At 38.4% G+C, this 25,113-nt stretch overlaps 1 protein-coding gene and 1 pseudogene across 2 annotated transcripts in view; both read left to right on the top strand.

The window, feature by feature from the left end:
- The window catches only part of LOC306842636 (sodium- and chloride-dependent GABA transporter 2-like), a 31,023-nt pseudogene extending 19,129 nt beyond the window's left edge, over nucleotides 1–11,894 (top strand). Inside the window, exons 6-14 of the transcript in view lie at nucleotides 8,870–9,004; nucleotides 9,272–9,375; nucleotides 9,659–9,783; nucleotides 9,910–10,022; nucleotides 10,111–10,248; nucleotides 10,568–10,670; nucleotides 11,175–11,275; nucleotides 11,473–11,643; nucleotides 11,793–11,894. The product of the transcript in view is annotated as a sodium- and chloride-dependent GABA transporter 2-like (transcript). The remainder of the gene's footprint in view (nucleotides 1–8,869; nucleotides 9,005–9,271; nucleotides 9,376–9,658; nucleotides 9,784–9,909; nucleotides 10,023–10,110; nucleotides 10,249–10,567; nucleotides 10,671–11,174; nucleotides 11,276–11,472; nucleotides 11,644–11,792) is intronic.
- Nucleotides 11,895–12,701: 807 nt separating this feature from the next.
- On the top strand, nucleotides 12,702–24,909 carry LOC306842635 (sodium- and chloride-dependent GABA transporter 2-like; the record flags this gene model as incomplete). The annotated part of the gene is made up of 14 exons (XM_079373595.1): nucleotides 12,702–12,840; nucleotides 13,604–13,738; nucleotides 14,084–14,221; nucleotides 14,334–14,421; nucleotides 14,543–14,675; nucleotides 14,877–15,011; nucleotides 20,409–20,512; nucleotides 20,618–20,742; nucleotides 20,857–20,969; nucleotides 21,809–21,946; nucleotides 23,666–23,768; nucleotides 23,866–23,966; nucleotides 24,445–24,615; nucleotides 24,805–24,909. 14 exons carry the CDS (start codon nucleotides 12,702–12,704, stop codon nucleotides 24,907–24,909), a joined length of 1,728 nt encoding a protein of 575 aa, XP_079229721.1.
- Nucleotides 24,910–25,113: the final 204 nt, after the last annotated feature.

Below are 25,113 nucleotides of genomic sequence, written 5' to 3'. Positions count from 1 at the left end.
CAGACATTTGAGGGCGCTCTTGCAGCACGGACACTTGAGGGCACACGGGAGGCACGAAGCTGGATAGTACCAGCGGAGACGAAGGAGAGCTGGACAGGACCAGCGGAGATGCAGGAGGGCGCTCTTGCAGCGCGGACACTTGAGGGCGCTCTTGCAGCGCGGACACTTGAGGGCGCACGGGAGGCGCGAAGCTGGATAGAACCAGCGGAGACGAAGGAGGGCTGGATGGGACCAGCGGAGACGCAGGAGGGCGCTCTTGCAGCGCAGACATTTGAGGGCGCTCTTGCAGCGCGGACACTTGAGGGTGCACGGGAGGCACGAAGCTGGATAGTACCAGCGGAGACGAAGGAGAGCTGGACGGGACCAGCGGAGATGCAGGAGGGCGCTCTTGCAGCGCGGACACTTGAGGGCGCACGGGAGGCGCGAAGCTGGATAGAACCAGCGGAGACGAAGGAGGGCTGGATGGGACCAGCGGAGACGCAGGAGGGTGCTCTGGCAGCACGGACACTTGGGGGCGCTCTTGCAGCGCGGATATTAGAGGGCGCGCTTGCCGCGCGGACATTAGAGGGCGCGCTTGCCGCGCGGACATTAAAGGGCGCTCTTGCAGCCCGGACATTAGAGGGCGCACGGGAGGTGCGGGGCTGGACGGGACCAGCGGGAAATCAGGTGGGCTGGACGGGACCATCATCGCCGTAAACGGCGCAACGTTCATCGCCTGTTGCGGCGGTTTCCACATCGCCGCGGGCGGAACATCCTTCGCCGTGGATAAGGCTCCGGCTCGGGGTCGGAGACTCTCCAGACACCGGATGATGGCTTCTCTCCAAGTGAGGTCGGAGGTGTCTGGGAGCTCTCGCTGCTGGTGGTGCGTGAGCCCGAGCCGGAGCAGCATCTTGAGGGTCCCATCTTCGAGTGAGCTGGTGAGGGCAAGAGGCGCAAAAGCCAACAAAAAACTCACTGGATCCTGGATGGCGTGGGCTAAATCAAAAAACTGTGCGAGTTCGCCCATCTTCTGTGGTGGTCCGATCTTCTGTTACGGTCCAGTGGTTGTAGACAAAAAGGCGCTCGACGAAAGTATAACAAAAGGAGTAATTTTTAATCAGTAGCATCAACACACATAAGACATAAAGTAAACTCAAGATCAGACAAACATAATGGCAAAACTGAGGACTTATAAAGGGAGCGATCAAACAAGGAAACAAGATAATTAATACAACACAGGTGATGATAATGATTGATTAACTAAACTGGGACAGGAAATACCAAATAAGGGCAAAACTGAACAGAAGCAGAAACCAAACCGTGACAATGCGTAGGTACTTTTCAATTATATTATTCTTATACATGTACATCTACTTAAAATTCCCCAGTGACAACACATTGCAAGTCAATGTCTGCTCAGGTGGCAACATCTGACCTAAAAAATGGTGGTTACTCAACAGTGACACACACTGAGATGACATGTACCAACCTGAATTTATGTCTAATTTAAGCACTTATTGGCTTACAATGATTGATGAAACAAATGATTGATGGAGTCTCTAGAATCAGCTAGAATTAGAACATTCAAGTGAGAAAATGTAAACAAGTATCATGTTGTTGGCCTATATGGAAATGTAATAGCTGACATACTGTATTTTGTCCTATATCAAGAGTGATATTGCCAATTGTTACCTATAAGGCCATATATAATTTCCACGTATTCTCTGGGTAGATGAAGATGTAAATTTCTAATCCTTGTAGTATTTTTTTTTATATGTACATATGTTAATAATATCTATGATGATTTTATGTAGCGACCACATATCAACAATGGGTTACACTTTATTTTGATAGTCCATTTTAGACATTCTACCAAATTACAAGTAACTTTGCAACTACATGTCAACTAATTCTAATTAATTTGCAATTACATGTCTACTGACTCTCAGAGTAGACTATTAGGTTAGGTTTAGGGTGTAAGGCTAACATGTCATTTAAAGCAAACAGTTTAATTTAGCTCAACGGGAAAAGCACAACTTGTGTAGATTTATTTAGTAAAAAGGCTTGCTTCCTTTGGTGTATATTTGTATACTTTTACCGTCTATCAATCTCAGCATGGGTTAATTTTGTTGCAAAACGTTTGCCTCACTCGAGGTTAAATTATGCCAAGTCTTTCTTTGGCCTTCGCTCTGGAAGTGATCTGTTGATTCTGCTAAACTTGAATTAAAACTGAAACTAAACTATATAAAAACTAAATAAAAATGTCTTCACAAAATAAAAACTAAACTTAAACTAACAAAAATATTAATGAAAGTAATAAAACTAAACTCAAGTTCATGTTCCGTTTATTTCTAAAGCACATTTACTAACGGTCGCCAGCCGACCATAAGCGCTGTACAATAATTACAATATAGATACACAAGAAAGAAACACAATCAATAATCATTTAGAAACAATAAAAACAGGATAAATTAAAGGATAAAATAAATCAAAAGCCGAGACAAACAGAAGAGTTTTGAGAGCAGATTTAAACTCAGATAAAGTGGAAGCCATTTTAATTTGGGTCGGGAGATTATTCCAGAGAGTGGGGCCAGCCACTTCAAATATGGAGCGATTTTTGTGCCAATATTCATCAAACAAATCCAGTGTTTTGCAAATAAACACAATCTGCTTTGCAAAGAAAAACTCGACTTTCAAACAAACGCAAAGTGATTTGCAAATACAAAACTCTTTGAGAGAAAATACAGAGGTATGGACAAATATACGTGTTGTGTGTTACAGCTGTGAGACTCATTTGCCTTTTTATGAGGAAACTTGGCTTGATTTTCTCACAAATGCGACAGGCTGATTTTCTCACACGAGTGCGGGCAGATTTTCTCACATGTGCAATTGAGCAAATTTCTTTTCCAAAACAGCAGATAGCGCTGTTGGTCAATTTACGCTAGTCTCCCGAGACCTGAAACACTTCTTTACCTTTTCAGACCAATATGAGTGGGGAACAGGTGAGTTTCTGTCTAACTATATCTATAATTAACCATTTAGATGTTTTCACAAAGTGACCCTACTACAGTGTCAGTGAAATTCACAACAAGTGCTGTAACGTTGTTAACATGATTGATTGGTTCAAAAATCAGTAGTGACCTGGCTAAACATTTAACTAGGGTGTCTTTCTCTATAAAAACTGATCCATTCTCTTACCTCTTATCCTCTGTTGGATTGCGGGATATAGAATATACATATATATACATACAATTGTTCAACATTCAAAATAATGCAGGGGTATAACAATATATTAGAAGGCACTCTGGACAGCGAGGACTCTTCTAGGAGTGACTCCGATGACGAACGTTTGCATTTTAAAGAGCCACTAATATAATTCCTGACGATAGCCTTTTATTCTTAACTTCATGAGTTAAAATGTTGCTCGGCCGTATACAAAAAGCTACATAATTTTAGTTTAATTTTTCCAAACAGGTTATTGTCAGACTAAAATCTGCTGGTATATTGTTTGAAATAGGAAATATCTCCTTACAGGCCACTTTTAGTTTTAAATGTTGTATAAGGCATGTATATTACTATACTATATATAAACATAAATATGATAATAAACTATGATATCCCTTATGAAAATTAAAGTTGGTTTTACTATTGTAAAAGTGTGGTAACCATGTTTTTTTGCAGGTTACCATTTCAATATAGGCAGCTTTACTACAAATACCATGGTATTTATTTAGTAAAACCATGGTTAATTTTCGTAAGGGATATTAATGTTTAGATTATATTTTGGTACATTTACATAGCTGAATCACAAAGCTCACCTGAACTTAAACTAGTTTGATTATAGTAGTCTATTTGTATAATTAGATTAGCCTACTCCTTTTAGTAGGTTGTCTATGTGTAGTTTTATACTTGTTTAAACTTTTACTGCAGAGGTAGCCTACAACATTTCTCTCCATTGTAGGCTATGTTTCAACATATATAGCAGAAAGACAATAAATCTTACTTGACCTAACGTAAAAATAAAATTCAAAATGCTTTCATTTTTGTTACACAATATTGTCGCTATCCACTATACATTTGCATTTTAGTATTACAATATATTGTGTCACAATATATTGTTATACCCCTGCATTGTTTTGAATGTTGAACAATTGTATGTATATATATATGTATATTCTATATCCCTGATCCAACAGAGGATAAGAGGTACGGAGAATGGATCAGTTTTTATAGAGAAAGACACCCTAGTTAAATGTTTAGCCAGGTCACTACTGATTTTTTAACCAATCAATCATGTTAACAACGTTACAGCACTTGTTGTGAATTTCACTGACACTGTAGTAGGGTCACTTTGTGAAAACATCTAAATGGTTAATTATAGATCTAGTAAGACAGAAACTCACCTGTTCCCTACTCATATTGGTCTGAAAAGGTAAAGAAGTGTTTCAGGTCTCGGGAGACTAGTGTAAATTGACCAACAGCGCAATCTGCTGTTTTGGAAAAGAAATTTGCTCAATTGCACATGTGAGAAAATCTGCCCGCACTCGTGTGAGAAAATCTGCCCGCACTCGTGTGAGAAAATCAGCCTGTCGCATTTGTGAGAAAATCAAGCCAAGTTTTCTCATAAAAAGGCAAATGAGTCTCACAGCTGTAACACACAACACGTATATTTGTCCATACCTCTGCATTTTCTCTCAAAGTGTTTTGTATTTGCAAATCACTTTGCGTTTGTTTGATTTGTTTGATAAATATTGGCACAAAAATCGCTCCATATTCAAAGGCTCTATTTCCCTTTTTTTTCAAGCGGGCTCTGGGAATCTGAAGGAGGAATTTGTTTCCCGATCTAAGTCCTCGCTTAGGAGTGTACGGGTGGAGTAAGTCCGTCAGATAAGATGGTGCAAGATTATTTAAAGATTTGTAGACAAGTAATAGAATTTTATATTCAATTCTATACTGAACAGGTAACCAATGTAGAGATACCAGAAGGGGTGTAACATGATCAAATTTGCATCCCTTGATCAGAAATCAAGCTGCTGCATTTTGAACGACTTGTAAAGGGGAAATTTGAGTCTTTGAAACACCATAATATAGAGAGTTGCAGTAATCCAGCCGAGATGTAATAAAGGCATGGATAGCAACCTCTAAAGAGGCGTTAGAAAGAAAGGTTTTAATTTTAGAGAGAGAGCGAAGATAAAAGAAACTAGAGCCTACTACACAGCTGATTTGTCTGTCAAATTTCAAGCCGTTGTCGATTTCCACACCCAGATTTCGCACTTGGGGTGAAATAGCAAAATTTAAGAACTCAAGATTAGGTATATTTTGGGTTCTAGTTTCAGAGGGGCCAAAAACAATAACTTCCGATTTATCTGAATTTAGAAAAAGGAAATTTTTTGCCATGATTTTACGTCATCCAGACACGCTGATAAACTATTAAGAACATGCTTTTTTTTCCGTGGTCAAAGGCAGATAGATTTGCATATCATCAGCGTAACAATGGAAAGAAATGCTGTGTTTCCTAAAGATGGACCCCAAGGGAAGTAGATCGAGAGAAAAGAGAGTAGGTGCAAGAACAGACCCCTGAGGTACACCACAGGTTAGCTTGCGTAAAGAGGAAGAGAAATTTCCTATTTTAACTGAGAAAGTTCTATTTGTTAGGAAAGATTTGAACCAATTTCGCATAAACTGAATTTCTTAGCAAATTTGAAAACGATTTTAAAATAAAAACGAATTAAAAAATTCAAAACTATAATAACCTTGCTGTGCTGATCAAAAGCATGATGGGACACGACTGACTTTGCTTGTTTACGAAGATCTGAGATGGCCGAACACCTGAAAAGACATGATGAGTTCAAACTGAGTTGGTGGTTTCTACACATCTGTCCAGCATCCATCATCCCTGCAAGCTACATGACAAAGATTTGGAAAATTGATGGATGATTACGTTTTTCCCAGGGCTTTTTGTGTATTCTAACAATCAGTATTTGTGTATACGCTGTGTATACCCTGTTTTGCTGCTTCAGAAGTCAGAAGTCTGCAGTCTTCAGTCATGTTATCCTATCCTTCTACTGAATTTGTTGGGGCTAAACTCTGCAGGTCTGTTTACATCCAAGAAAATCTGTCGGTGCACATTCAGATAAACATTTTTGATTGCAAAATTGATTTTTGTTCACTCAATTTGTGTGTGTGTGTGTGCGCTCGTTTTTGTGACATTAATACATTTGTATAATGACACAGGTATGACACAAGTATTACAAGGTGAAGGTGACTTTTCAGGACATTGCCCCATGTCCCCACTTTTCAAAACGCTTATAAATCATACAGAGTGAGTTTTTTGGGGGGAAAGTAGAAATGCACAAACTCCTGTGAGGGCTAAGTTTAGGTGTAGGGTAGGTGTAAGGCAATAGCACATAGTTTGTACAGTATAAAAACCATCACGCCTATGGGATGTCCCCACTTTTCAAGTTCAAGTTTATTTGTATAGCGCTTTTTATGATACAAATCTACAGGAAATTAAGTTTCCACATATATTTATATATTGCAGAACCTTAATATATTTAACTTTTGGCAAAATTTGGAAATTCTATATGTTATCTGAGCATTGGCATCCTCTGAGGTCCTCTGAGAGGTTGGCATTATCTTTTCTCAGGTGTTCGGTCATCTCAGATCATTTAAGGGTTGGATCCAGACTGAAGCCTCTGTAATTCCTAGCTACCACGGTATGTTAATCCCTTGGCAGAAGCAGAGAAACAAATAGAGACATAATTAGCGTAGCTGCTGTTCCATCTAAGCAAAAATTATTTGTTCAACCCAAGCTAAAGAATAATAATAATGTACATTTGATCAGATATAACTGCAGTACAAGATTATAAGATGCATTATGTGAATGCTTGGTTAAAGAGATGTGTCTTTAATCTAGATTTAAACAGAGAGAGTGTGTCTGAACCCCGAACGTTATCAGGAAGGCTATTCCAGAGTTTGGGAGCCAAATGTGAAAAAGCTCTGCCTCCTTTAGTGAACTTTGCTATCCTAGGTACTACCAAAAGTCCAGAGTTTAGCGACATTAGGGAGCGGGTTGGATTGTAGCGTGATAGAACACAAGTTAGGCCAGTGCAGAGACTGTAAAATTGGGGTAATATGATCATATTTTCTTGACCTGGTAAGAACTCTAGCCGCTGCATTTTGGACTATCTGTAGCTTGTTTATTGAAGATGCAGGACAACCACCTACAATTGCAATAGTCCAGTCTAGAGGTCATGAATGCATGAACTAGCTTTAATGCATCAGAAACAGATAGCATGTTTCGAAGCTTGGCAATGTTTCTAAGATGGAAGAATGCTGTTTTTGTAACATGGGAAATATGATTTTCAAAGGACAAGTTGCTGTCTAATATGGCACCCAGATTTTTTTACTTTAGAGGACATACCAGTACATCTGTAGTTGCAAATTGCCCTTGAATACCAGTATAGTTTTGTAATCGATCTATGAGTATGTCATGGTCTATAGTGTCGAACGCAGCACTAAGATCAAGTAATACTAACAATGAGATGCAGCCTTGGTCTGAAGCAAGAAGCAAGTCATTTGTAATTTTAACAAGTGCAGTTTCTGTACTATGGTGAGGCCTGAAACATGACTGAAATTCTTTATAGAGATCATTTTTTGCAAGAAGGAGCAAAATTGAGCAGATACAACTTTTTCAAAAATTTTAGACATAAACGGAAGATTTGAAATGGGTCTGTAATTTGCCAGTTCATTAGAATCTAGTTGGTTTCTTAATAAGAGGCTTAATAAACGCCAAAGACCTAAAGATAACGATGAGTTAATGATATTGAGAAGCGGTTCTTCTGCTACAGGTAACAACTCTTTCAGTAGTTTAGTGGGTACAGGATCTAATAAACATGTTGTTGGTTTAGATGCACTGATAAGTTTATTTAGCTCTTCCTGTCCTATAGTTGTAAAGCACTGCAGTTTTTCTTTGGGTGCGATGAATGAAGCTGAATTACTAGACGCAATAGAATCAACATTTGATATTGTATTTCTGATGTTATCTGTTTTATCAGTAAAGAAATTCATAAAGTCATTACTATTAAACTGTGAGGGAATATTTAGATCGGGCGGCGTCTGTATATTTGTTAATCTAGCCACTGTGCTAAATAAGAACCTTGGATTGTTTTGGTTATTATCTATGAGTTTGCGGATATGCTCTACCCTGGAAGCTTTTAGAGCCTGTCTATAGCTGGACATACTGTTTTTCCACACAATTCTAAAAACTTCCAAGTTAGTTTTTCTCCATTTGCGCTCAAGATTACGAGTTTCTTTCTTGAGAGAATGGGTATAACTGTTGTGCCATGGCGCAGTACGTTTTTCTCTAACCTTTTTCAATTTGAAGGGGGCAACAGCTTCTAATGTATTAGAGAAGATAGTGCCCATGTTGCTCGTCATTTCGTCTAGTTCATGTGTATTTATGGGTACAAAGAGCAGTGGAGATAAATCAGGCAGGTTATTTGTGAATCTGTCTTTGGTGGCTGGAACAATAGTTCTGCCCGGTTGATAACGCAAAGCCATATAGTTAATATCAGCAATACGCAGCATGCACGATACAAGGAAATGATCAGTAACATAATCACTTTGAGGTACGATATCTATATCGGTAAGATCAATTCCATGCGATATAATTAAATCTAGCGTAACAATCTTGGTGGAGTAGACTCATTTAGACCAAAATATTCATTTGGTTTAAGCCAGGTTTCAGTCAGGCAGAGAACATCAAATTTTCTTTTAAACAAGAAATTATGTTTTAATTTGTTATTATTTGCATTCTGAATGTTACAGTATTTACTGTCATTTACAGTGACAGGTGCATCATTTTGGCATTTTCTTATTGTGCTTGTAGGTGGTGTATTTCACAGCTACATTTCCTTATGTGATGCTGCTGGTGTTGCTAATTCGTGGGTTGACTCTTCCTGGAGATCTGCAGGGGATTGTGTTTTACCTGTACCCTGAACCAGCTCGTCTCTTTGACTCGCAGGTAAACCCACCATCTGCCCTTTCCTGGCATGTGATTTATATTCCCTTTACAAGGACTAGATCAGCTGATAGTATAAAGAAATGTTTGTTTGTTTGTTTTTTCACATAGTCTATTTAAACTGCATTCACAACCAATAAAAAGTATGTTTTCTTTGAAAGTAGCAAAAGAAAATTCAATTCAAAATGTGCTGTTATAATAATAGCATTAACATATTACAATTTCCTGAGCCCATTACCAAGTACTTACTCACTTGTCTTATGCATTTAGGTTTGGATGGATGCAGGAGCTCAGATTTTTTTCTCCTATGCTTTGGGTACAGCCTCTCTTACTGTATTAGGCAGCTACAATAAATATAACAACAACTGCTACAGGTTAGTTCAGTTTTATTGTTTTTCGTATCTATCTCAAAGGTTGATCTTCAGCATATATTTGGGGGCATAGGAATGTCAGTCACAATATATTTGGGGGCATAGGAATGTCAGTCATATTAACTAATCAATGTACCTCAGGGTTCAGTGTTTGGTCCTCCTCTTTTCTCTTCTATATAGCATAAAATTTAGGCACAGAGTATATGTGATATATATGTGATGTATATGTGATTTTTGGACCACGTATACATGTGTATTGATGTATTGCAATAATCTATGTTATCAGGGACAGTTTATGGCTTTGCCTTCTGAACAGTGGTACCAGTGTGGTAGCAGGTTTTGCTGTGTTCTCGATTTTGGGCTTCATGGCTCAAAAGCAGGGTGTCCCCATTGATGAGGTGGCAGAATCAGGTACTGCTACATTCTTTAAAAAAAGGTAAATATTTATAACACTAAATAATTATGAAACTAAACAAAATTTTCTTTCTTTCTTTCTTTCTTTCTTTCTTTCTTTCTTTCTTTCTTTCTTTCTTTCAGGTCCAGGACTAGCGTTCATAGCTTATCCACAGGCAGTAGCTATGATGCCTTGTCCACAATTGTGGGCTGCTTGTTTCTTCACTATGATTATTTTGCTGGGGCTAGATACACAGGTGAACTAAAACTCAAACCTGGACACAGAGATGACTCAAAAGTGTTTCGCTGCTCTAATGCACTTGTGGTTTGCTGTATCCCTCAAAGTTTGTTGCGATGGAAGTTTTCATGACATCAGTGATGGACCTGTACCCCATGATGCTGCGCAAAGCTGGACGTCGAGAAATATTCCTCCTGCTTTTCTGTCTTTTTTGCTTCTTCAGCCAACTTGTCATGGTTACAGAGGTTTGTGTGTGTGAGAGAGAAAGACACAAAAATTTACAAAATTTGTTTTAACAAACAAAAAACTTCCTTTTTTAATTAAAAGTAAAAATATGAGCTGCCTTTCAATATATTTTCAAAATTGAGGAGTGCAATGCATTGAAGATATGTAACAACTTCTTTCATAATACCTAACCTTTAACACTTGTATGCTGTATACTCTTACAAGCTATTACTTTTTAAAATAGTCGGTATACAGCAATATACTTTCCAAAAATACAATTTGTGATGACTTCAACACATGTTGTTCTGTTGAGTTGTAATGTTGTATTGTGACCTGCAGGGGGGAATGTATGTATTCCAGTTGTTTGACTACTATGCCTGCAGCGGAGCCTGTCTTCTTTTCCTCTGTGTGTTTGAGTCTCTGGCCATGGGTTGGGTCTTTGGTGAGTAGCACACAAGCTACAAAAACTGACCTTAAAATGAAGAATAGCATTTCCCAGATGTGTTGAGATAAAAGTGATGCAAAAGAAGGAAAGAATTGTAAAGATTAAAGGATAAAAGAATTGTAATATGAATGCATAATGTTAGTAGCATGTGGGTAGCCAGAACTTCCTTTCTAGTTTCAAAGACCATTTATTAAACCTAAGCTACCAATGTCAATTTTGATGTCAGTCAGAGTACATCTAAACAGGACTGCCCACACTTACATGTCAATGACACCTTTCTGTAATCAGAAACTTGGCCTGCCTAGTCATGTTGAGGTACTGTAATTTGGACTAAAGAAGATATGTACTATTATTCTAAACACCATGTTGTGAAGTCTGTCAAACCTGTGTAGCACCTACACTCTGCATTTACTTCTAACATTAACATTAAAATGACATCAAAATCATTATTTTTTTATTATTTTTCTATGAGTTAAAGATTAGTTATTCCCTACACCACAGGGGCTGAGAGAATGTTTGATGTCATTGAAGACATGACCAACTCACGACCCAATTACATATTCATGCTGTCCTGGAAATACTTGACTCCTCTCGTGTCTCTGGTCAGTGTCTCTGCATTCATTCATCTGTTCAATCTTCACAGATTTTTTTTACAAAAAGCCTACTAATGTCTTAATTGTCATTATTTAGATGTAGGCTTATATACATGGGTAAAACTATTTCTCACCTTTGTCTCATTCTCGTTTTTCTTTCATATCTATCCTTTGCAACTTTCTCCTTCTCTTCTGTCCATTCTCAGGTGTCTTTTATCTGTTCTCTTGTGAAGTACAAACCCCTTACTTTTAACCGCTCGTATGTGTACCCAGACTGGGCGTATGTGCTAGGCTGGTTACAGGCCCTGTCCTCCATTCTACTGGTGCCTGCATGGGCACTTGGACAACTAATTGTTGAGAAAGGAAGTTTAAAACAGGTGAGATTAAACATATTCACCTACAAGCCACTGAGATATGAAGGCAGGGATGTGTGTGTTTAGCTACTTTACCAATGCTAAACTACATAACAAACCAAGAGTAGATAACCTAAAAGGTTAATGTTGTTTCACTGTCTGTTTCCTGACAGCGTTGGCGTCACCTGTGTAGTCCTGACACAAACCTCCCTCTCACCTGTAAGCAAAAAACTGAAATACAAGGAAAAACCCTCATCACAGAGATGGAAGCTTAAGAGCTACACAAACTAAAGAAACATAAGAGATATATACATAATGTTTCTTTGATCGGTTGACTTTTTACAGCTGCCTGTGTCTCAGCATTTATAATTATTTTACACACCGAGGTATTTTGGTTCTGACATGATTAAGGTATTGACATGAATAGTAGAATAATAAATATAGGCCTATTGAGAAATCTTGAGCAAAATCTTATATCAGATTATATTATATCTGATTTTGTTTTTTACTTATTCTCTCTGTGACCCAGTTTACATGAATGATCTTACACTGATTATGTTTAATTATGTTTAATTGCCCATTACATGTGAACAGTGTTAAGCAGTGTTCTTTGATTTGTGAAAAGTTATAAATGACCTTAGTAAAATGCAATCATGTCATTTATTTGAATTGCATTTTTATGTTGGTCTAATTGAAAAGCATAGTTTCTGGTTTGAACTGGTTTTGTTCACTTTGCCTAAAAGCATGGCTGCTGTATCTCTAACGAAAACCCACGGCATATGAAAACCCAAAACCTATGAAAACCAACTACTACTATTAATAATAATAATAATGTGTCAGTGTAAGGTGTAACTATCAGCTTCACCCTACTTGTTTTACATAGTTAAGTGTTCTTGAAATTAATGATTTTGCTTTACATATTTTACCTGAGGCTCGCCAAGCATCATAGTGAACAATAAATCTTGTCTATAGACTCACCCACTATTTCTTTGTCAAATTATACATTTTATCCTCCTCCACCATAGAATTGCAGCAGTCAAGACAGCAGGATCAGAGAGAAGTTCTGAAAACTGAGAGAAGAAATGAACAGAATAGAAGGGCAAATAGAGGAACGAGGGTACTGGGGCAGTAAAGCAGAGTTTCTTCTGGCTGTGGCAGGGAATGTGGTTGGTCTGGGTAACGTGTGGAGATTTCCTTACCTCTGCTACAGGAATGGAGGAGGTATGGTACAGCTTAGATTATTTGCGCATTGCTGAACATAACTGGTGCATGATAGTCAAGGGAGAGATCCTAAAATAGAATCACTTGGAAAAGGTTATTCTAAAAAAAATGTATTTAGATGCCTGCTAAGTTTTCCAAATGTGTGTTAATTCTCTGATCTGTGATAAATGATTGTTTTGCCTCTTCAAACCGTTTGTTTTATGTAAGGTTAGAGGTAACCTATCTAACACACAGGCACACATCCTCAAAATGCTTCTATGTGGATTGTGAGGGAAGCCAGGCATCACAGCGAGGACATACAAACTCCACACAGAAAAGCTCAGATGGGACTCAAATCAGGAACCTTCCTTTTGTACAGTGCGACCTAAAGAGCCACCTATTCAAAATCATAGCTAATAATATACAGAAAGAGATCCTAGAACGCAATGCTCACTGTTTAATCAGCTGTCAGTTACTTCAGTTTGGCACAAGAAAACACTCCTTATAATCATTGAAACGGTCTACATTGCATAATGAATCTCATATTTATATTGTGTCTATGCTTACCATTATGATTAGATCATTAAAAGAGCGTATTTGAACCAGAGGGTCAAAACAGGGTAGAAAAGATCATTTATTTCTATATTCTGACTCCTTTAATTTAATAATCGTACCAACAGTTTAAAGTGGACCTCAGAGAACATTATAATTTTTTTTTTTTTTTTTTTTTTTTTATGCAATTCATGACCGCTTTAGATAATGTATAGCACTGGTGTGTTCTCAGGGGCGTTCCTGATACCCTACCTGGTGTTTGTGGTTACCTGTGGGGTGCCACTGTTCCTTCTGGAGACGGCTATGGGACAGTACACGCAGGAAGGTCCTATTACATGTTGGCATAGGCTCTGTCCACTGGCTGGGGGTGAGAGTCATAAAAAATATAATTAATACGTAAATTAATACCTCTTAATTTATTTATTTATTATTAATTCTTAAAACGATGAAACTATTAAATATTAAATGTTTTTTATGCAAATCTTACATTCAAAATTCTGACTTTGACATAGCCAAAACTGTATTTGCCTTTATGCATACTGTGGCATGGTAATACTGGTTGGGTCCCTTGGCTGCTTCCCCTTGGTTGTATATGTAAAATATGTAATTTAGTTAATATTTGGCCCTTTCAAATTTGCATTTGTCCTGGTCAATGAGTGCTGATAAAACAACCTTTTGATTCTCTTTCAGTCAGTGTTTCTGTTTTTGTCAGGTATTGGCTATGCAGAACAACTGATATTGCTTTACAACTGCATGTATAATATCATTCTGGCCTGGGCACTTTTCTACCTTATTTCCTCTTTCAATTACCAACTTCCATGGGCCAGCTGTGACAACACCTGGAACACAGGTGATAATTAGCAAAATAAATAAACATTACATTTTTAAAAAATAGTATTTGCTTATAATACGCTGAATATGCTATTAAACAAAACGGTATTTTTTTTCTCTCTCTGTCATAGATGACTGTGTAAATCTTTCTGAACAAAACCTGACCCTCAACCAGACAACTCTGATTCATTCTACACCTGCAGCTATTGAGTTCTGGGAGTAAATAAACACGTGATAATGGATTTTCAAAGGACATTAGCAATAAGCTGTAAAAATAAAAATAATAATAATAATATGTATATATAAAAAAGAATGGTTTCTTTCTAATCACATTGTACAGACGCAGAGTGCTGTCTCTCTCTGGAGGTATTGAGGAGATCGGTAAGATCAACTGGGAGATTCTTCTGTGTCTCATTGCAGTGTGGATCATATGTTATTTCTGCATCTGGAAAGGAGTCAAATCTACAGGCAAGGTAAGCAAGAATATTTTTCAGAGAATGTTGTCTATAATACCTGTTTATATATATGTTGGGCATAACATCTAATAAACTATTGCCATTTTGAAAAATAGTTTTTATTTAGTTGTTGTAGAATTTTTTGTCTTTTCAAGATGCATTCATGTTTTATACTGCTCTCAATGTCAGTTTTATTATATTATTGTATTGTGCTTGTAGGTGGTGTATTTCACAGCTACATTTCCTTATGTGATGCTGCTGGTGTTGCTGATTCGTGGCTTGACTCTCCCTGGAGCTCTGAAGGGTGTTGTGTTTTACTTGTACCCTGATCCAGACCGTCTCTCTGACCCACAGGTAACCCCACCATCTACATTTATGACACCTTATAACCAAATAAGTGCAAGGCTAGACCAAAAACGTGGACGTGGACTATTCTTTCGTTATTTCTACTGTACATCAATTAAGCGTTAAAAGGTCCAGGCCCATATTCATGAAAAATCTTAGTGCTAAGAATTGCTCCTAGTATCAAAATTCTGAGAAACTTCTTAGAAATGTAGGTGTTTCCTCTTAAAATTAAAGAAAATATCCTAGTAAAGAAAAAAGTAACTCAGAAAGCAACTTAAACCCTTAAAAGAGGTCTTAAGGTCCGAAATTGTTAGGAGTACGGACAAGGAATTTTAAGAGGCTTAATAGTTTCTTTAGCAGTGGAGAAAATGGACGAAACATGAAGAGGGAGAAGAAATGTGTTGCACACAATGCATGACAGTGAGTTAAGATAAGATGCTACACATTAGATGGTGCAGAGATCATGTTTGTGACCGATCTTTTAGAGACATGCTAACATCTCTGACACTGCGCAGAAATGCCATAGCACCAGAAATGGAAGTAATCACTACATTAACTGAATTAACATATTTGGCAACTGGAAAAATGCAACTATGCAGCAGTGATGATTTGGGTCTGTCACAACCTTCTATAAGCAAAGTGATCACACAAAAAATTACAGCACTTTCAGAACCTTATTGTGTTGATGTTCATTTCCTATGAAATATGTTAAGTATGACAGCATGATAAATAAAAATTAAAGAATATATACATATACACTGCCCTCCAAAAGTTTGGAAACACCCCTGGCAAAGTGTGGTTTTGGATGATATCAGCATAAATCCTTATCATTTTTTGGTGCAAATATATTAAAGTAACTTGACATTATCATTGAAGACCAGCAATAAAACAAAATAATGGTAATATATACATGCCCCTTTGCCAGCTGTGATGCCTGGTTACTGGTTTAAACTTGGCCCAGTTTTTTAAAAGATTTTTGGGTCAGCACACCTTAATAGCTTCAACAATTGATTGCCAATTCAAAGTCAATGTTTGAATAAACTGACAGCTCGCATGCCCAGATTATGCAGAGCTGTAATAGCTGCTAATGGTGGATATTTTGATGAATCGAAAATTTGTTTTTATCTATGCATAAATTGTTTATGTAATAAAATATGTTTTTGTGTTAAGATAAAATAAGTTGTGTTGTCCCTTGTAAGTGCAAAATTATTGTATTCCAAAACCCCACTTTTCTAGGGCATTTCCAAACGTTTGGAGGGCTGTCTGTGTGTGTGTGTGTGTGTGTGTGTGTGTGTGTGCGTGTTTATGTGGTTTATGAGGACACAAATTTGTATAATGACATGGGTATGACAGAGGTATTACAATATGAAGGTGGTTTATGAGGACACTGCCTATGTCCCCGTAATTCAAAAGGCTTAAAAAACATACTAAATGGTGTTTTTTTGAAAATCTAAAAATGCACAAAGTTACCTGTGAGGGCTAAATTTAGGTGTAGGGTTGGTGTAGGCCAATAGCACACACAATTACGCCTATGGAGAGTCCCCATAAACCACAAAAACCAACATTTGTGTGTGTGTGAGTACGGTGAAACAGGAAAAATTATGCGTGTAATTTCAAAGTGAAGGCTTATAGGTAGGAAGTCGTGGCCTAATGGTTAGAGAGTCGGACTCGTGATCCAAAGGTTGCGGGTTCGAGTCTCCGGCTGGCAGGGATTGTAGGTGGGGGAGTGAATGTCCAGCGCTCTCTCCACCCTCAATACCACGACTGAGGTGCCCTTGAGCAAGGCACCGAACCCCCAACTGCTCCCCGGGCGCCGCAGCATAAAATGGCTGCCCACTGCTCCGGGTGTGTGTTCACGGTGTGTGTGTGTTCACTGCTGTGTGTGTGCACGTTGGATGGGTTAAATGCAGAGCACGAATTCCGAGTATGGGTCACCATACTTGGATGAATGTCACTTCACTTCACTTTTTAATAGACCCTACTCTTAAAAGCGCTCTTTTATTTCCTTCTTGGACACCCAACCAATCACAGTCTTCAAAAGTAAGATAAAAGTTTTCGTCTTTTCCTCGCTCAGAGTTGCTCTCAGATTGGTCCTGAATCACTTTTAAGCTAAGACTCCTAGTTAGAAATTTTTAAGCTAAATTAGGAGCTCTCTAAGAGGATTCTTAGAATCTTTAAGAATACGGGCCCTGGAGTTGATTTGCATTTACATTTAGTCATTTAGCAGACACTTTTATCCAAAGCGACTTACAAATGAGGACAATAGAAGCAATCAAAACCAACAAAAGAGCAACAACATACAAAAGTGCTATGACAAGTCTCGGTTAGCCTAACGAAGTACACATAGCAAGGCTTTTTTTTGTTTTTTGGGGTTTTTTTAAGAAAAGGAGTAGATAGAGTATAGAAAAAATAAACCTTTTTTGAATAAATAAGTAGATAGAATAGAAAAAAGAAAGCTAGTGTTAGGTTTTCAAGAAAAGCTAGCAGTTAGAGAATACATATGCAATTGATCAAGTGTCAAGAGGGTCAAGTGTGTGTGTTTTTTTTTTTAAATAAGACAGATAAAATAGAGAGTGCTAGAGTTAGAGGGTCAAATAAAGATGGAAGAGATGTATTTTTAGCCGTTTCTTGAAGATGGCTAAGGATTCAGCTGCTCGGATTAAGTTGGGCAGGTCATTCCACCAGGTGGGAACAGTTAATGAAAAAGTCTGTGAAAGACTCTTTGGGATGGCACAATAATGTGTTGTTCACTTGCAGAACGCAAGCTTCTAGAGGGCACATAGGTCTGAAGTACTGAATTTAATAATTAATTTGATACATTTATATAGCGCTTTTCAAGGCACTCAAAGTGCTTTACATACAAGGGGGGAATCTCCTCAACCACCACCAGTGTGCAGCATCCACTTGGATGATGCAACGGCAGCCATATTGCGCCAGAACGCCCACCACACACCACACACCAGCTTACTGGTGGAGAGGAGACAGAGTGATGAAGCCAATCAGTGTATGGGGATGATTAGGAGGGCATGATGGTCAGAGGCCAATGGGCAAATTTGGCCAGGATGCCAGGGTAACACCCCTACTCTTTTTCAAAGGACATCCTGGTATTTTTAATGACCACAGAGAGTCAGGACCTCGGTTTAAAGTCTCATCCGAAGGACAGTGCTTTTTACAGTATAGTGTCCCCGTCACTATACTGGGGCGTTAGGACCCACACAGAATGCAGGGTGAGCACCCCCTGCTGGCTTCACTAACACCTCTTCCAGCAGCAACCTAGTTTTCCCAGGAGGTCTCCCATCCAGGTACTGACCAGGCTCAACCCTGCTTAGCGTCAGTGGGCAACCAGTCTTGGGCTGCAGGGTGATATGGCTGCTGGCCAGGTAAATGGGTGCAGAGCATAGTTATCAGCATAGAGGTGATATGAAAAGCCATGTTTCTGAATGACAGATCCTAGTGATGCCATGTAGACAGAGAAGCGAAGTGGTCCAAGAACTGAGCCCTGAGGCACCCCAGTATGTTGCGACTTGGATACCTCACCTCTCCTAGATACCTTGAAGAACCTATCTGAGAGATAAGACTCAAACGACTGGGAGTGTGGTTCCTGAGATGCCCTTTCTCAATAGGGTTGACAGGAGGATCTGGTGGTTGACCGTATCAAAAGCAGCAGACAGATCTAGCAAGATAAGTAAAGAAGACTTGGAAGCCGCTTTTGCAAGTCTTAGGGCTTCAACAACTGAGAGCAAGGCAGTTTTGTTCGATTGTCCACTTCTGAAGCCAGATTGGTTGCTGTCCAGGAGGTTGTTCTGTGTGAGAAAGGCAGAGACTTGGTTGAACACAACTTGTTCAAGTGTTTTTGCAAGGAAAGGTAGAAGGGAAACCAGTCTATAGTTCCCTAAAAGAGTTGGGTTAAGAGTGGGTTTCTTAAGTATTGGGGTTATACGAGCCTGTTTAAATGCTGAGGGAAGGGTGAAGGGATGTGTTAACGATGTGAGTGAGTGCAGTTTCAACTGCAGGAGAAATGGCTTGAAAGAGATGAGATGGAATAGGATTAAGCGGACAAGTAGTCGGATGACTGGAAAGGATGAGTTTAGAGACTTCTGCCTCAGAGAGTGGAAAGAAAGATGTGAACGAGGGTATGTTTGCTGGTAAGGTGTATTTGACAGTTTGTGGTGTGGAGAATTGTGCAGTGAGGTTTGTAATTTTATTAACGAAGAATGTGGCAAAGTTCTCAGCTGTTAGAGTTGACGAAGGAGGGGGAGGACTAGGACAAAGGAGGGAGGGAAATGTTTTAAAGAGCATGCGAGAGTTAGGTCAATTGTTAATTTCGTCATGATAGTATGTCCTTTTAGCAATGCAGACACTTGGAAGCCATTGCTGTGATCCCACATTGTGCAGTCAAAGGATCTCTCCATACAAGTGAAAAGACCATTGTTAGGCTTCAAAAACAAAACAAATCCATCAGAGAGACAGCAGGAACATTAGTAGTGGCCAAATCAACAGTTTGGTACATTCTGAGAAAAAAGAACGCACGAGTGAGCTCAGCAACATAAAAAGGCCTGGACGTCCATGGAGGACAACAGTGGTGGATGATTGGAGAATCCTCTCCATGGTAAAGAAAAACCGTCTCACAACATCCAGCCAAGAGAAGAACACTCTCAAGGAGGTATACATGTCACTGTGAAAGTCTACAATCAAGAGAAGACTTCATAAGAGCAAATACGGAGGGTTCACCACAAGGTGCAGACAAGACCAGATTAGATTTTGCCAAAAAAACATCTAAAAAAGCCACACCACTTCTGGAAATGCATTCTTTGGACGGCTGAAATTAAGATCAACCTGTACTAGAATGGCAGGAAGAAAAAAGTATGGAGAAGGTTTGGAACAGCTCATGATCCAAAGCATACAAAATCATCTGTGAAACATGGTGGAGCAGTGTGATGGCATGAGCATTCATGGCTTCCAGTGGCACTGGGTTACTTGTGTTTAGTGATGACGTGACAGAAGAAAGAAGCAGCCGGAAGAATTCTGAAGTGTACAGGGATATAATGTCTGCCCAGATTCAGTCAAATGGAGCAAAGTTGATTGCCCATGATGAGTTCCAGACTTAAGGCAGTCATTGCCTGCAAAGGATTCTCAACAAAACATTAAAAATTAACATTTTATTTATTATTATATTTATTTGTACTAATTACATTTATGTGTATTAATTGCATACTAAAAATGGGGGGACTGTGTATAAAAATGGTGGTAATTCCTAAGCATTTTATGTTACATTTTTTTATTAAATCGTAAGTCTGCACTTCAGTTTCATCTTGATTGTTTTGTTTTAATTCTATTCTGGTGCCATACAGAGCCGAAATTGGAACTGACTGCATATACAAATTGGGGTGCTTTGTGTGTGTTTAGGTTTGGATGGAGGCAGGAACTCAGATCTTTTTCTCCTACAGTGTGTGTTTTGGCTCTCTTATTGCACTAGGAAGTTATAATCAATACTACAACAACTGCTACAGGTCAGTATTGGTACTATAAAATTAATCTTAAAAAAACTGCATAAATGAATAGCTAAATCTGTTGTGTTTATATGTTTGCAACACCATAAACCCTATGTCTATCAGGGACTGTTTGTGGCTTTGCCTTCTGAACAGTGCCACCAGTTTAGTGGCTGGTTTTGCTGTGTTCTCAGTCCTGGGCTTCATGGCTAATGCCCAGGGCGTCCCCATTGAGGATGTAGCAGAATCAGGTATTGCAACACTTCATAAAACATAGAAGTTATTAGACGGCGAGTGAAGACAAAATGAAATAAATGTTAAAAGAGCTAAATGCTAATACAATTATGTCACTCTTTCTTTGTTAGGTCCAGGACTAGTGTTCATAGCTTATCCACAGGCAGTAGCTATGATGCCTCTACCTCAGTTGTGGGCTGTTTGTTTCTTCATCATGATTATTTTGCTGGGCCTAGATACACAGGTGAGTTAAAACTGATGCATACACACATATTAAATTAGAGCTTTTGGGTGAATATTAAATTGTAATTTATAATATTAAAACTATGTAGATAAACATTTGTGGATATACAATTTAGTTTGTTTTGGGTTTTTTTTGTTGATGAATTACAGTTGCAGTAAAGTCAAATTGAAATGGTAATTTGGACTCCTAAATATATATAATAAATATATAGCATTTGGACACTTCAGCCACACTTGAAATGTAGATAGTCATCATCACATTGCAATGCAACACCATAGACCCTAAAACAACTGCAAAAATGATGATTTAAACCATTTTATAACTCAGACAATACATATTTACAGAGTAATTAACTTGAGTTTTTAATAAAATCATAATCTCCACATTTCTGCTTTTTAAATACTCCAAACATTTATCCCATTGTAAGTGGCATGGGTCCTGATTTATTTATATTGATAATGGCTTACAAGCTATAAATTATCCCTTACATATTTAACTAAACTGAAAAATTACTAGCATTTAGCAAAATATGTGAAGTACGTTATATTTCTTGCAGCCTTTTTAAGTTATTAGCACATTGAAAACTAGATTAATTTCACTGATCTTGGTGAATAGATTCTAGACAATTAAGTTTATCAAAACAGTTCATAGTTCTAATGCAGAGGTGTCCAATCCAACGTCTCCAATGGAGAGCCAACGTCTTGTAGATTTTAGATCCAACCAACTCTTAACACACTTGCCTAGGAGTTTATTAGGGTCGGAACTTTGCATGACAGTGGCCCTCTAGGAACAGGTTAGGAAACCCTTGTTCTAATTCTTTTGTGCTGCATCCCTCAAAGTTTGTTGGAATGGAGTCTATAATTACATCAGTGATGGACATGTTCCCCATGGTGCTGCGCAGAGCTGGTCGCCGAGAAACATTTATCCTACTGCTCTGTCTCTCTTGCTTCTTCGGACAACTCATCATGGTTACAGAGGTCAGAGGAGAGTGTGTGTGTGTGTGTGTGTGTGTGTGTGTGAGAGAGAGAGAGAGAGAGAGAGAGAGAGAGAGAGAGAAATGAGTTTTAATAAACCTTTATTACATAGCTCAAAACACAAACACAATCACCAAGCTACAATATGAATTTTCTATTATTTCTATTATTTCTATTATTACACCTTAGGTTATGTGTGTAACCCAATTCCCTGAGAAGGAGACACTGCATCATGGCGCTGATGCTTTGGGAACATGATCAGTGTGTGAAGCACTTGTGTACACGCAGCAATCTCTGATTGTCTTGAGCTGTGAAGTGCATCATCAAGACCATAAATAGGCTCCTGAAATACCCTGAAGGATCTGGGATCCTGGTGTTGAATCCTCATCCAAACTGTAAAACCCATTGTGCGTGAGGAGATCCAGCCTGTACAAACATCAGGCAAGGGTGCACCCCAGCTTCTAGTGGAGTTGGCCTTAACTCCTAGAGGTGAAGTCTTTCTGAGTGCTTCATTGCAGAGGGTCATGGCGTCAGTAACCTAATGCCAAAGATTCTGCTTAGTGAACTAAGGCAGCAAGTTTTGGGAGTTAATTTTTAGTCCATCCCTGCAAGACAGATTTTTCAGGATAGGAAATGGGCTTAAAATCCACTCCCAAAAATTACTGCCAGATTCTGGAAGATAAATTTTTCAAACGGTGGTACAAAATGATGTGGTGTTCGGTCTATAAAGCCTATAAAATAATTCAGTCTTCATGTATTTTACTACACGTCAGCATGTGATTCTTATTAGTTGAAGTTCATATTTTAGGATTTTTTTACCCAAGCAAAATCTGACACCTTGCACATCTGGAGAATCCAGGTAGGTTGCAGTTCTGGAAAATGGTGGCACTGGAAACTAAAGGTTTCACACCTAATTCTTCACATTAATTCTTAATTATTTTGCAGTTAACATGTGTCTTTTCTTCTCCACCTGTTTTTTTTTTCTGACCCAATGAGCATTTCACTGTCCAATGGTCATGCCTTTAACGTTGCAATAGTATTACATTAGGATTGCATCCTTCTCATGGGCATTTAATAATTTTTGACTTTTCAGTCATGTTAAATCTCTTTTTTGGCTCATTTTATCTGTAAAAGAAAACCTGCTAATAATTATGCACACCTGAATATAAGGCGTTTTTCACTTTCAGTCTTCATGGAAAATTATATATCACTTATATACAAAATTAGTAGTTGTTATTAAGATTGATGTGGTTTAGAATCTGTAAAATGTGCTTGGAAAAAAAATATGATCGGAATATCAACTTGCAAGGGTTGATGATGGCGCAGTGGATAAGACACATGCCTTTGGTGTGAGAGACCCGGGTTCGAATCCACTGTGAGACACCAATGTGTCCCTGAGCAAGATACTTAACCCCTAGTTGCTCCAGAGGCGTGCGACCTCTGACATATATAGCAATTGTAAGTTGCGATAAAAGCGTCAGCTAAATGAAAAAATGTAAATGCATCATAATTATGCATGCACTGTATAGATCAGTGAAATCAACTATATTGTTTTTACTCTGAGAACTAACCATTCTAGATATTACCAATAAAATGACAAAAACGCTTAACTGCTCAAGTAAGCATATTTTGAACTGTGCAAGCATTACAGAAAATATCAACCTTTATCCAAATGCTCCACTAGCTGTATGTAAATTTGTATTGTTGTATTGTGACCTGCAGGGGGGGATGTATGTATTCCAGTTGTTTGACAACTATGCCTGTAATGGAGCTTGTATTCTGTTCCTATCTGTGTTCGAGTCTCTGGTCATGGGTTGGATCTTTGGTGAGTTGTACCTTAACAGAGACTGTTTATTATAGAAAGAAAAGTTAAATACAGATTAAGACTACATATATGTTCAATTCTCCTCTACATACCGCAGGGGCTGAGAGGATGTTTGACATCATTGAAGACATGACAAAGTCACGGCCCAATTACCTATTCATGCTGTGCTGGAAATACCTCACTCCCCTCATGTCCCTGGTAGGTATCTATATTTGGGATTCACAGATGATTATACTTACTCAAAAAGTAAACAGACATCTTACCATTTTTCTCAACTAATTTTAAACAATTCTCTAAACCAATGTCAGTGCTCTCAGTGCCATCAAGGCAGATCTTATTTTAGTTAATAGTTAAATGTTTCAGTTTTGTAGTTTCATGTTTGGTGCCACCATGAAATCAATGAAAAAGTTCATAATTCATCAAGCCTCTCATTTTCATTGACTTAATGCAAATTAGTAATATTAATTTGTATAAAACCAATTAAAATGTTCCATATATTATGGACAATTATGGGTGTTTTGCGAACAATGTGTAAAAACAGTTGAGGAAAGCAAGTGATTATTTTTTTCACCACATTGGGCCAGTGATGTGTCTGATCTGCTCACACTCTATTCTTACTCTTGCTTTTCTTTCCCATTCTTTCTTCACAACATAAATCTTATCTGCTCATTCTCAGGTGTCTTTTGTTTATTCTGTGGTGGCGTACAAGCCCCTCACTTTTAACCGCTGGTATGTGTACCCGGACTGGGCGTATGCCCTAGGCTGGTTACTGGCCCTGTCCTCCATTCTGCTGGTGCCTGGATGGGCGCTAGGCCGAATGTGTGTTGGGAAAGGAAGCCTGAAACAGGTGAGGATGAAGATACATTCATCAATCACATTAATGCATCTTTTGTCCAAAGCCCTTGGACATTAACAGGGAAAGAGCAATCCCAAGGGGAATTACTTACAATTCAACCACAGCAAGCTAAAACACTAACCAAAAATAGATCTACCTTGAATTCTAATGTTGTTTCTCTTTGTCTGTGTTTCTTGACAGCGTTGGCAACACTTGTGTATTCCTGACACAAACCTCCCTCTCACCTGTAAGCAACGAGCTAAAACCACACAGGTGGAAGACTTAGTCAGGAGCAACACAAACTAAACCATTACATATCTGGAAATCACAAAGCATACTCGTGTTGAGAACATACAACCATTCAACTCTTTTGGTAAAAAGTATTGCTTATATATTGGACTCTTATCTGAATTTGATTTTTGTGTGTTTTCACTTGTTTACCCTACACTGTAAACCCTAATAAGTTGAGAGTACTCAAATGATTTGAGGAAAGTGATTCCCTCAGTTCGT

Source organism: Barbus barbus (assembly GCF_936440315.1).
Source record: "Barbus barbus genome assembly, chromosome: 23".
Classification (NCBI taxonomy): Eukaryota; Metazoa; Chordata; class Actinopteri; order Cypriniformes; family Cyprinidae; genus Barbus; species Barbus barbus.
This window is presented reverse-complemented; position numbering and strand designations above follow the sequence as displayed.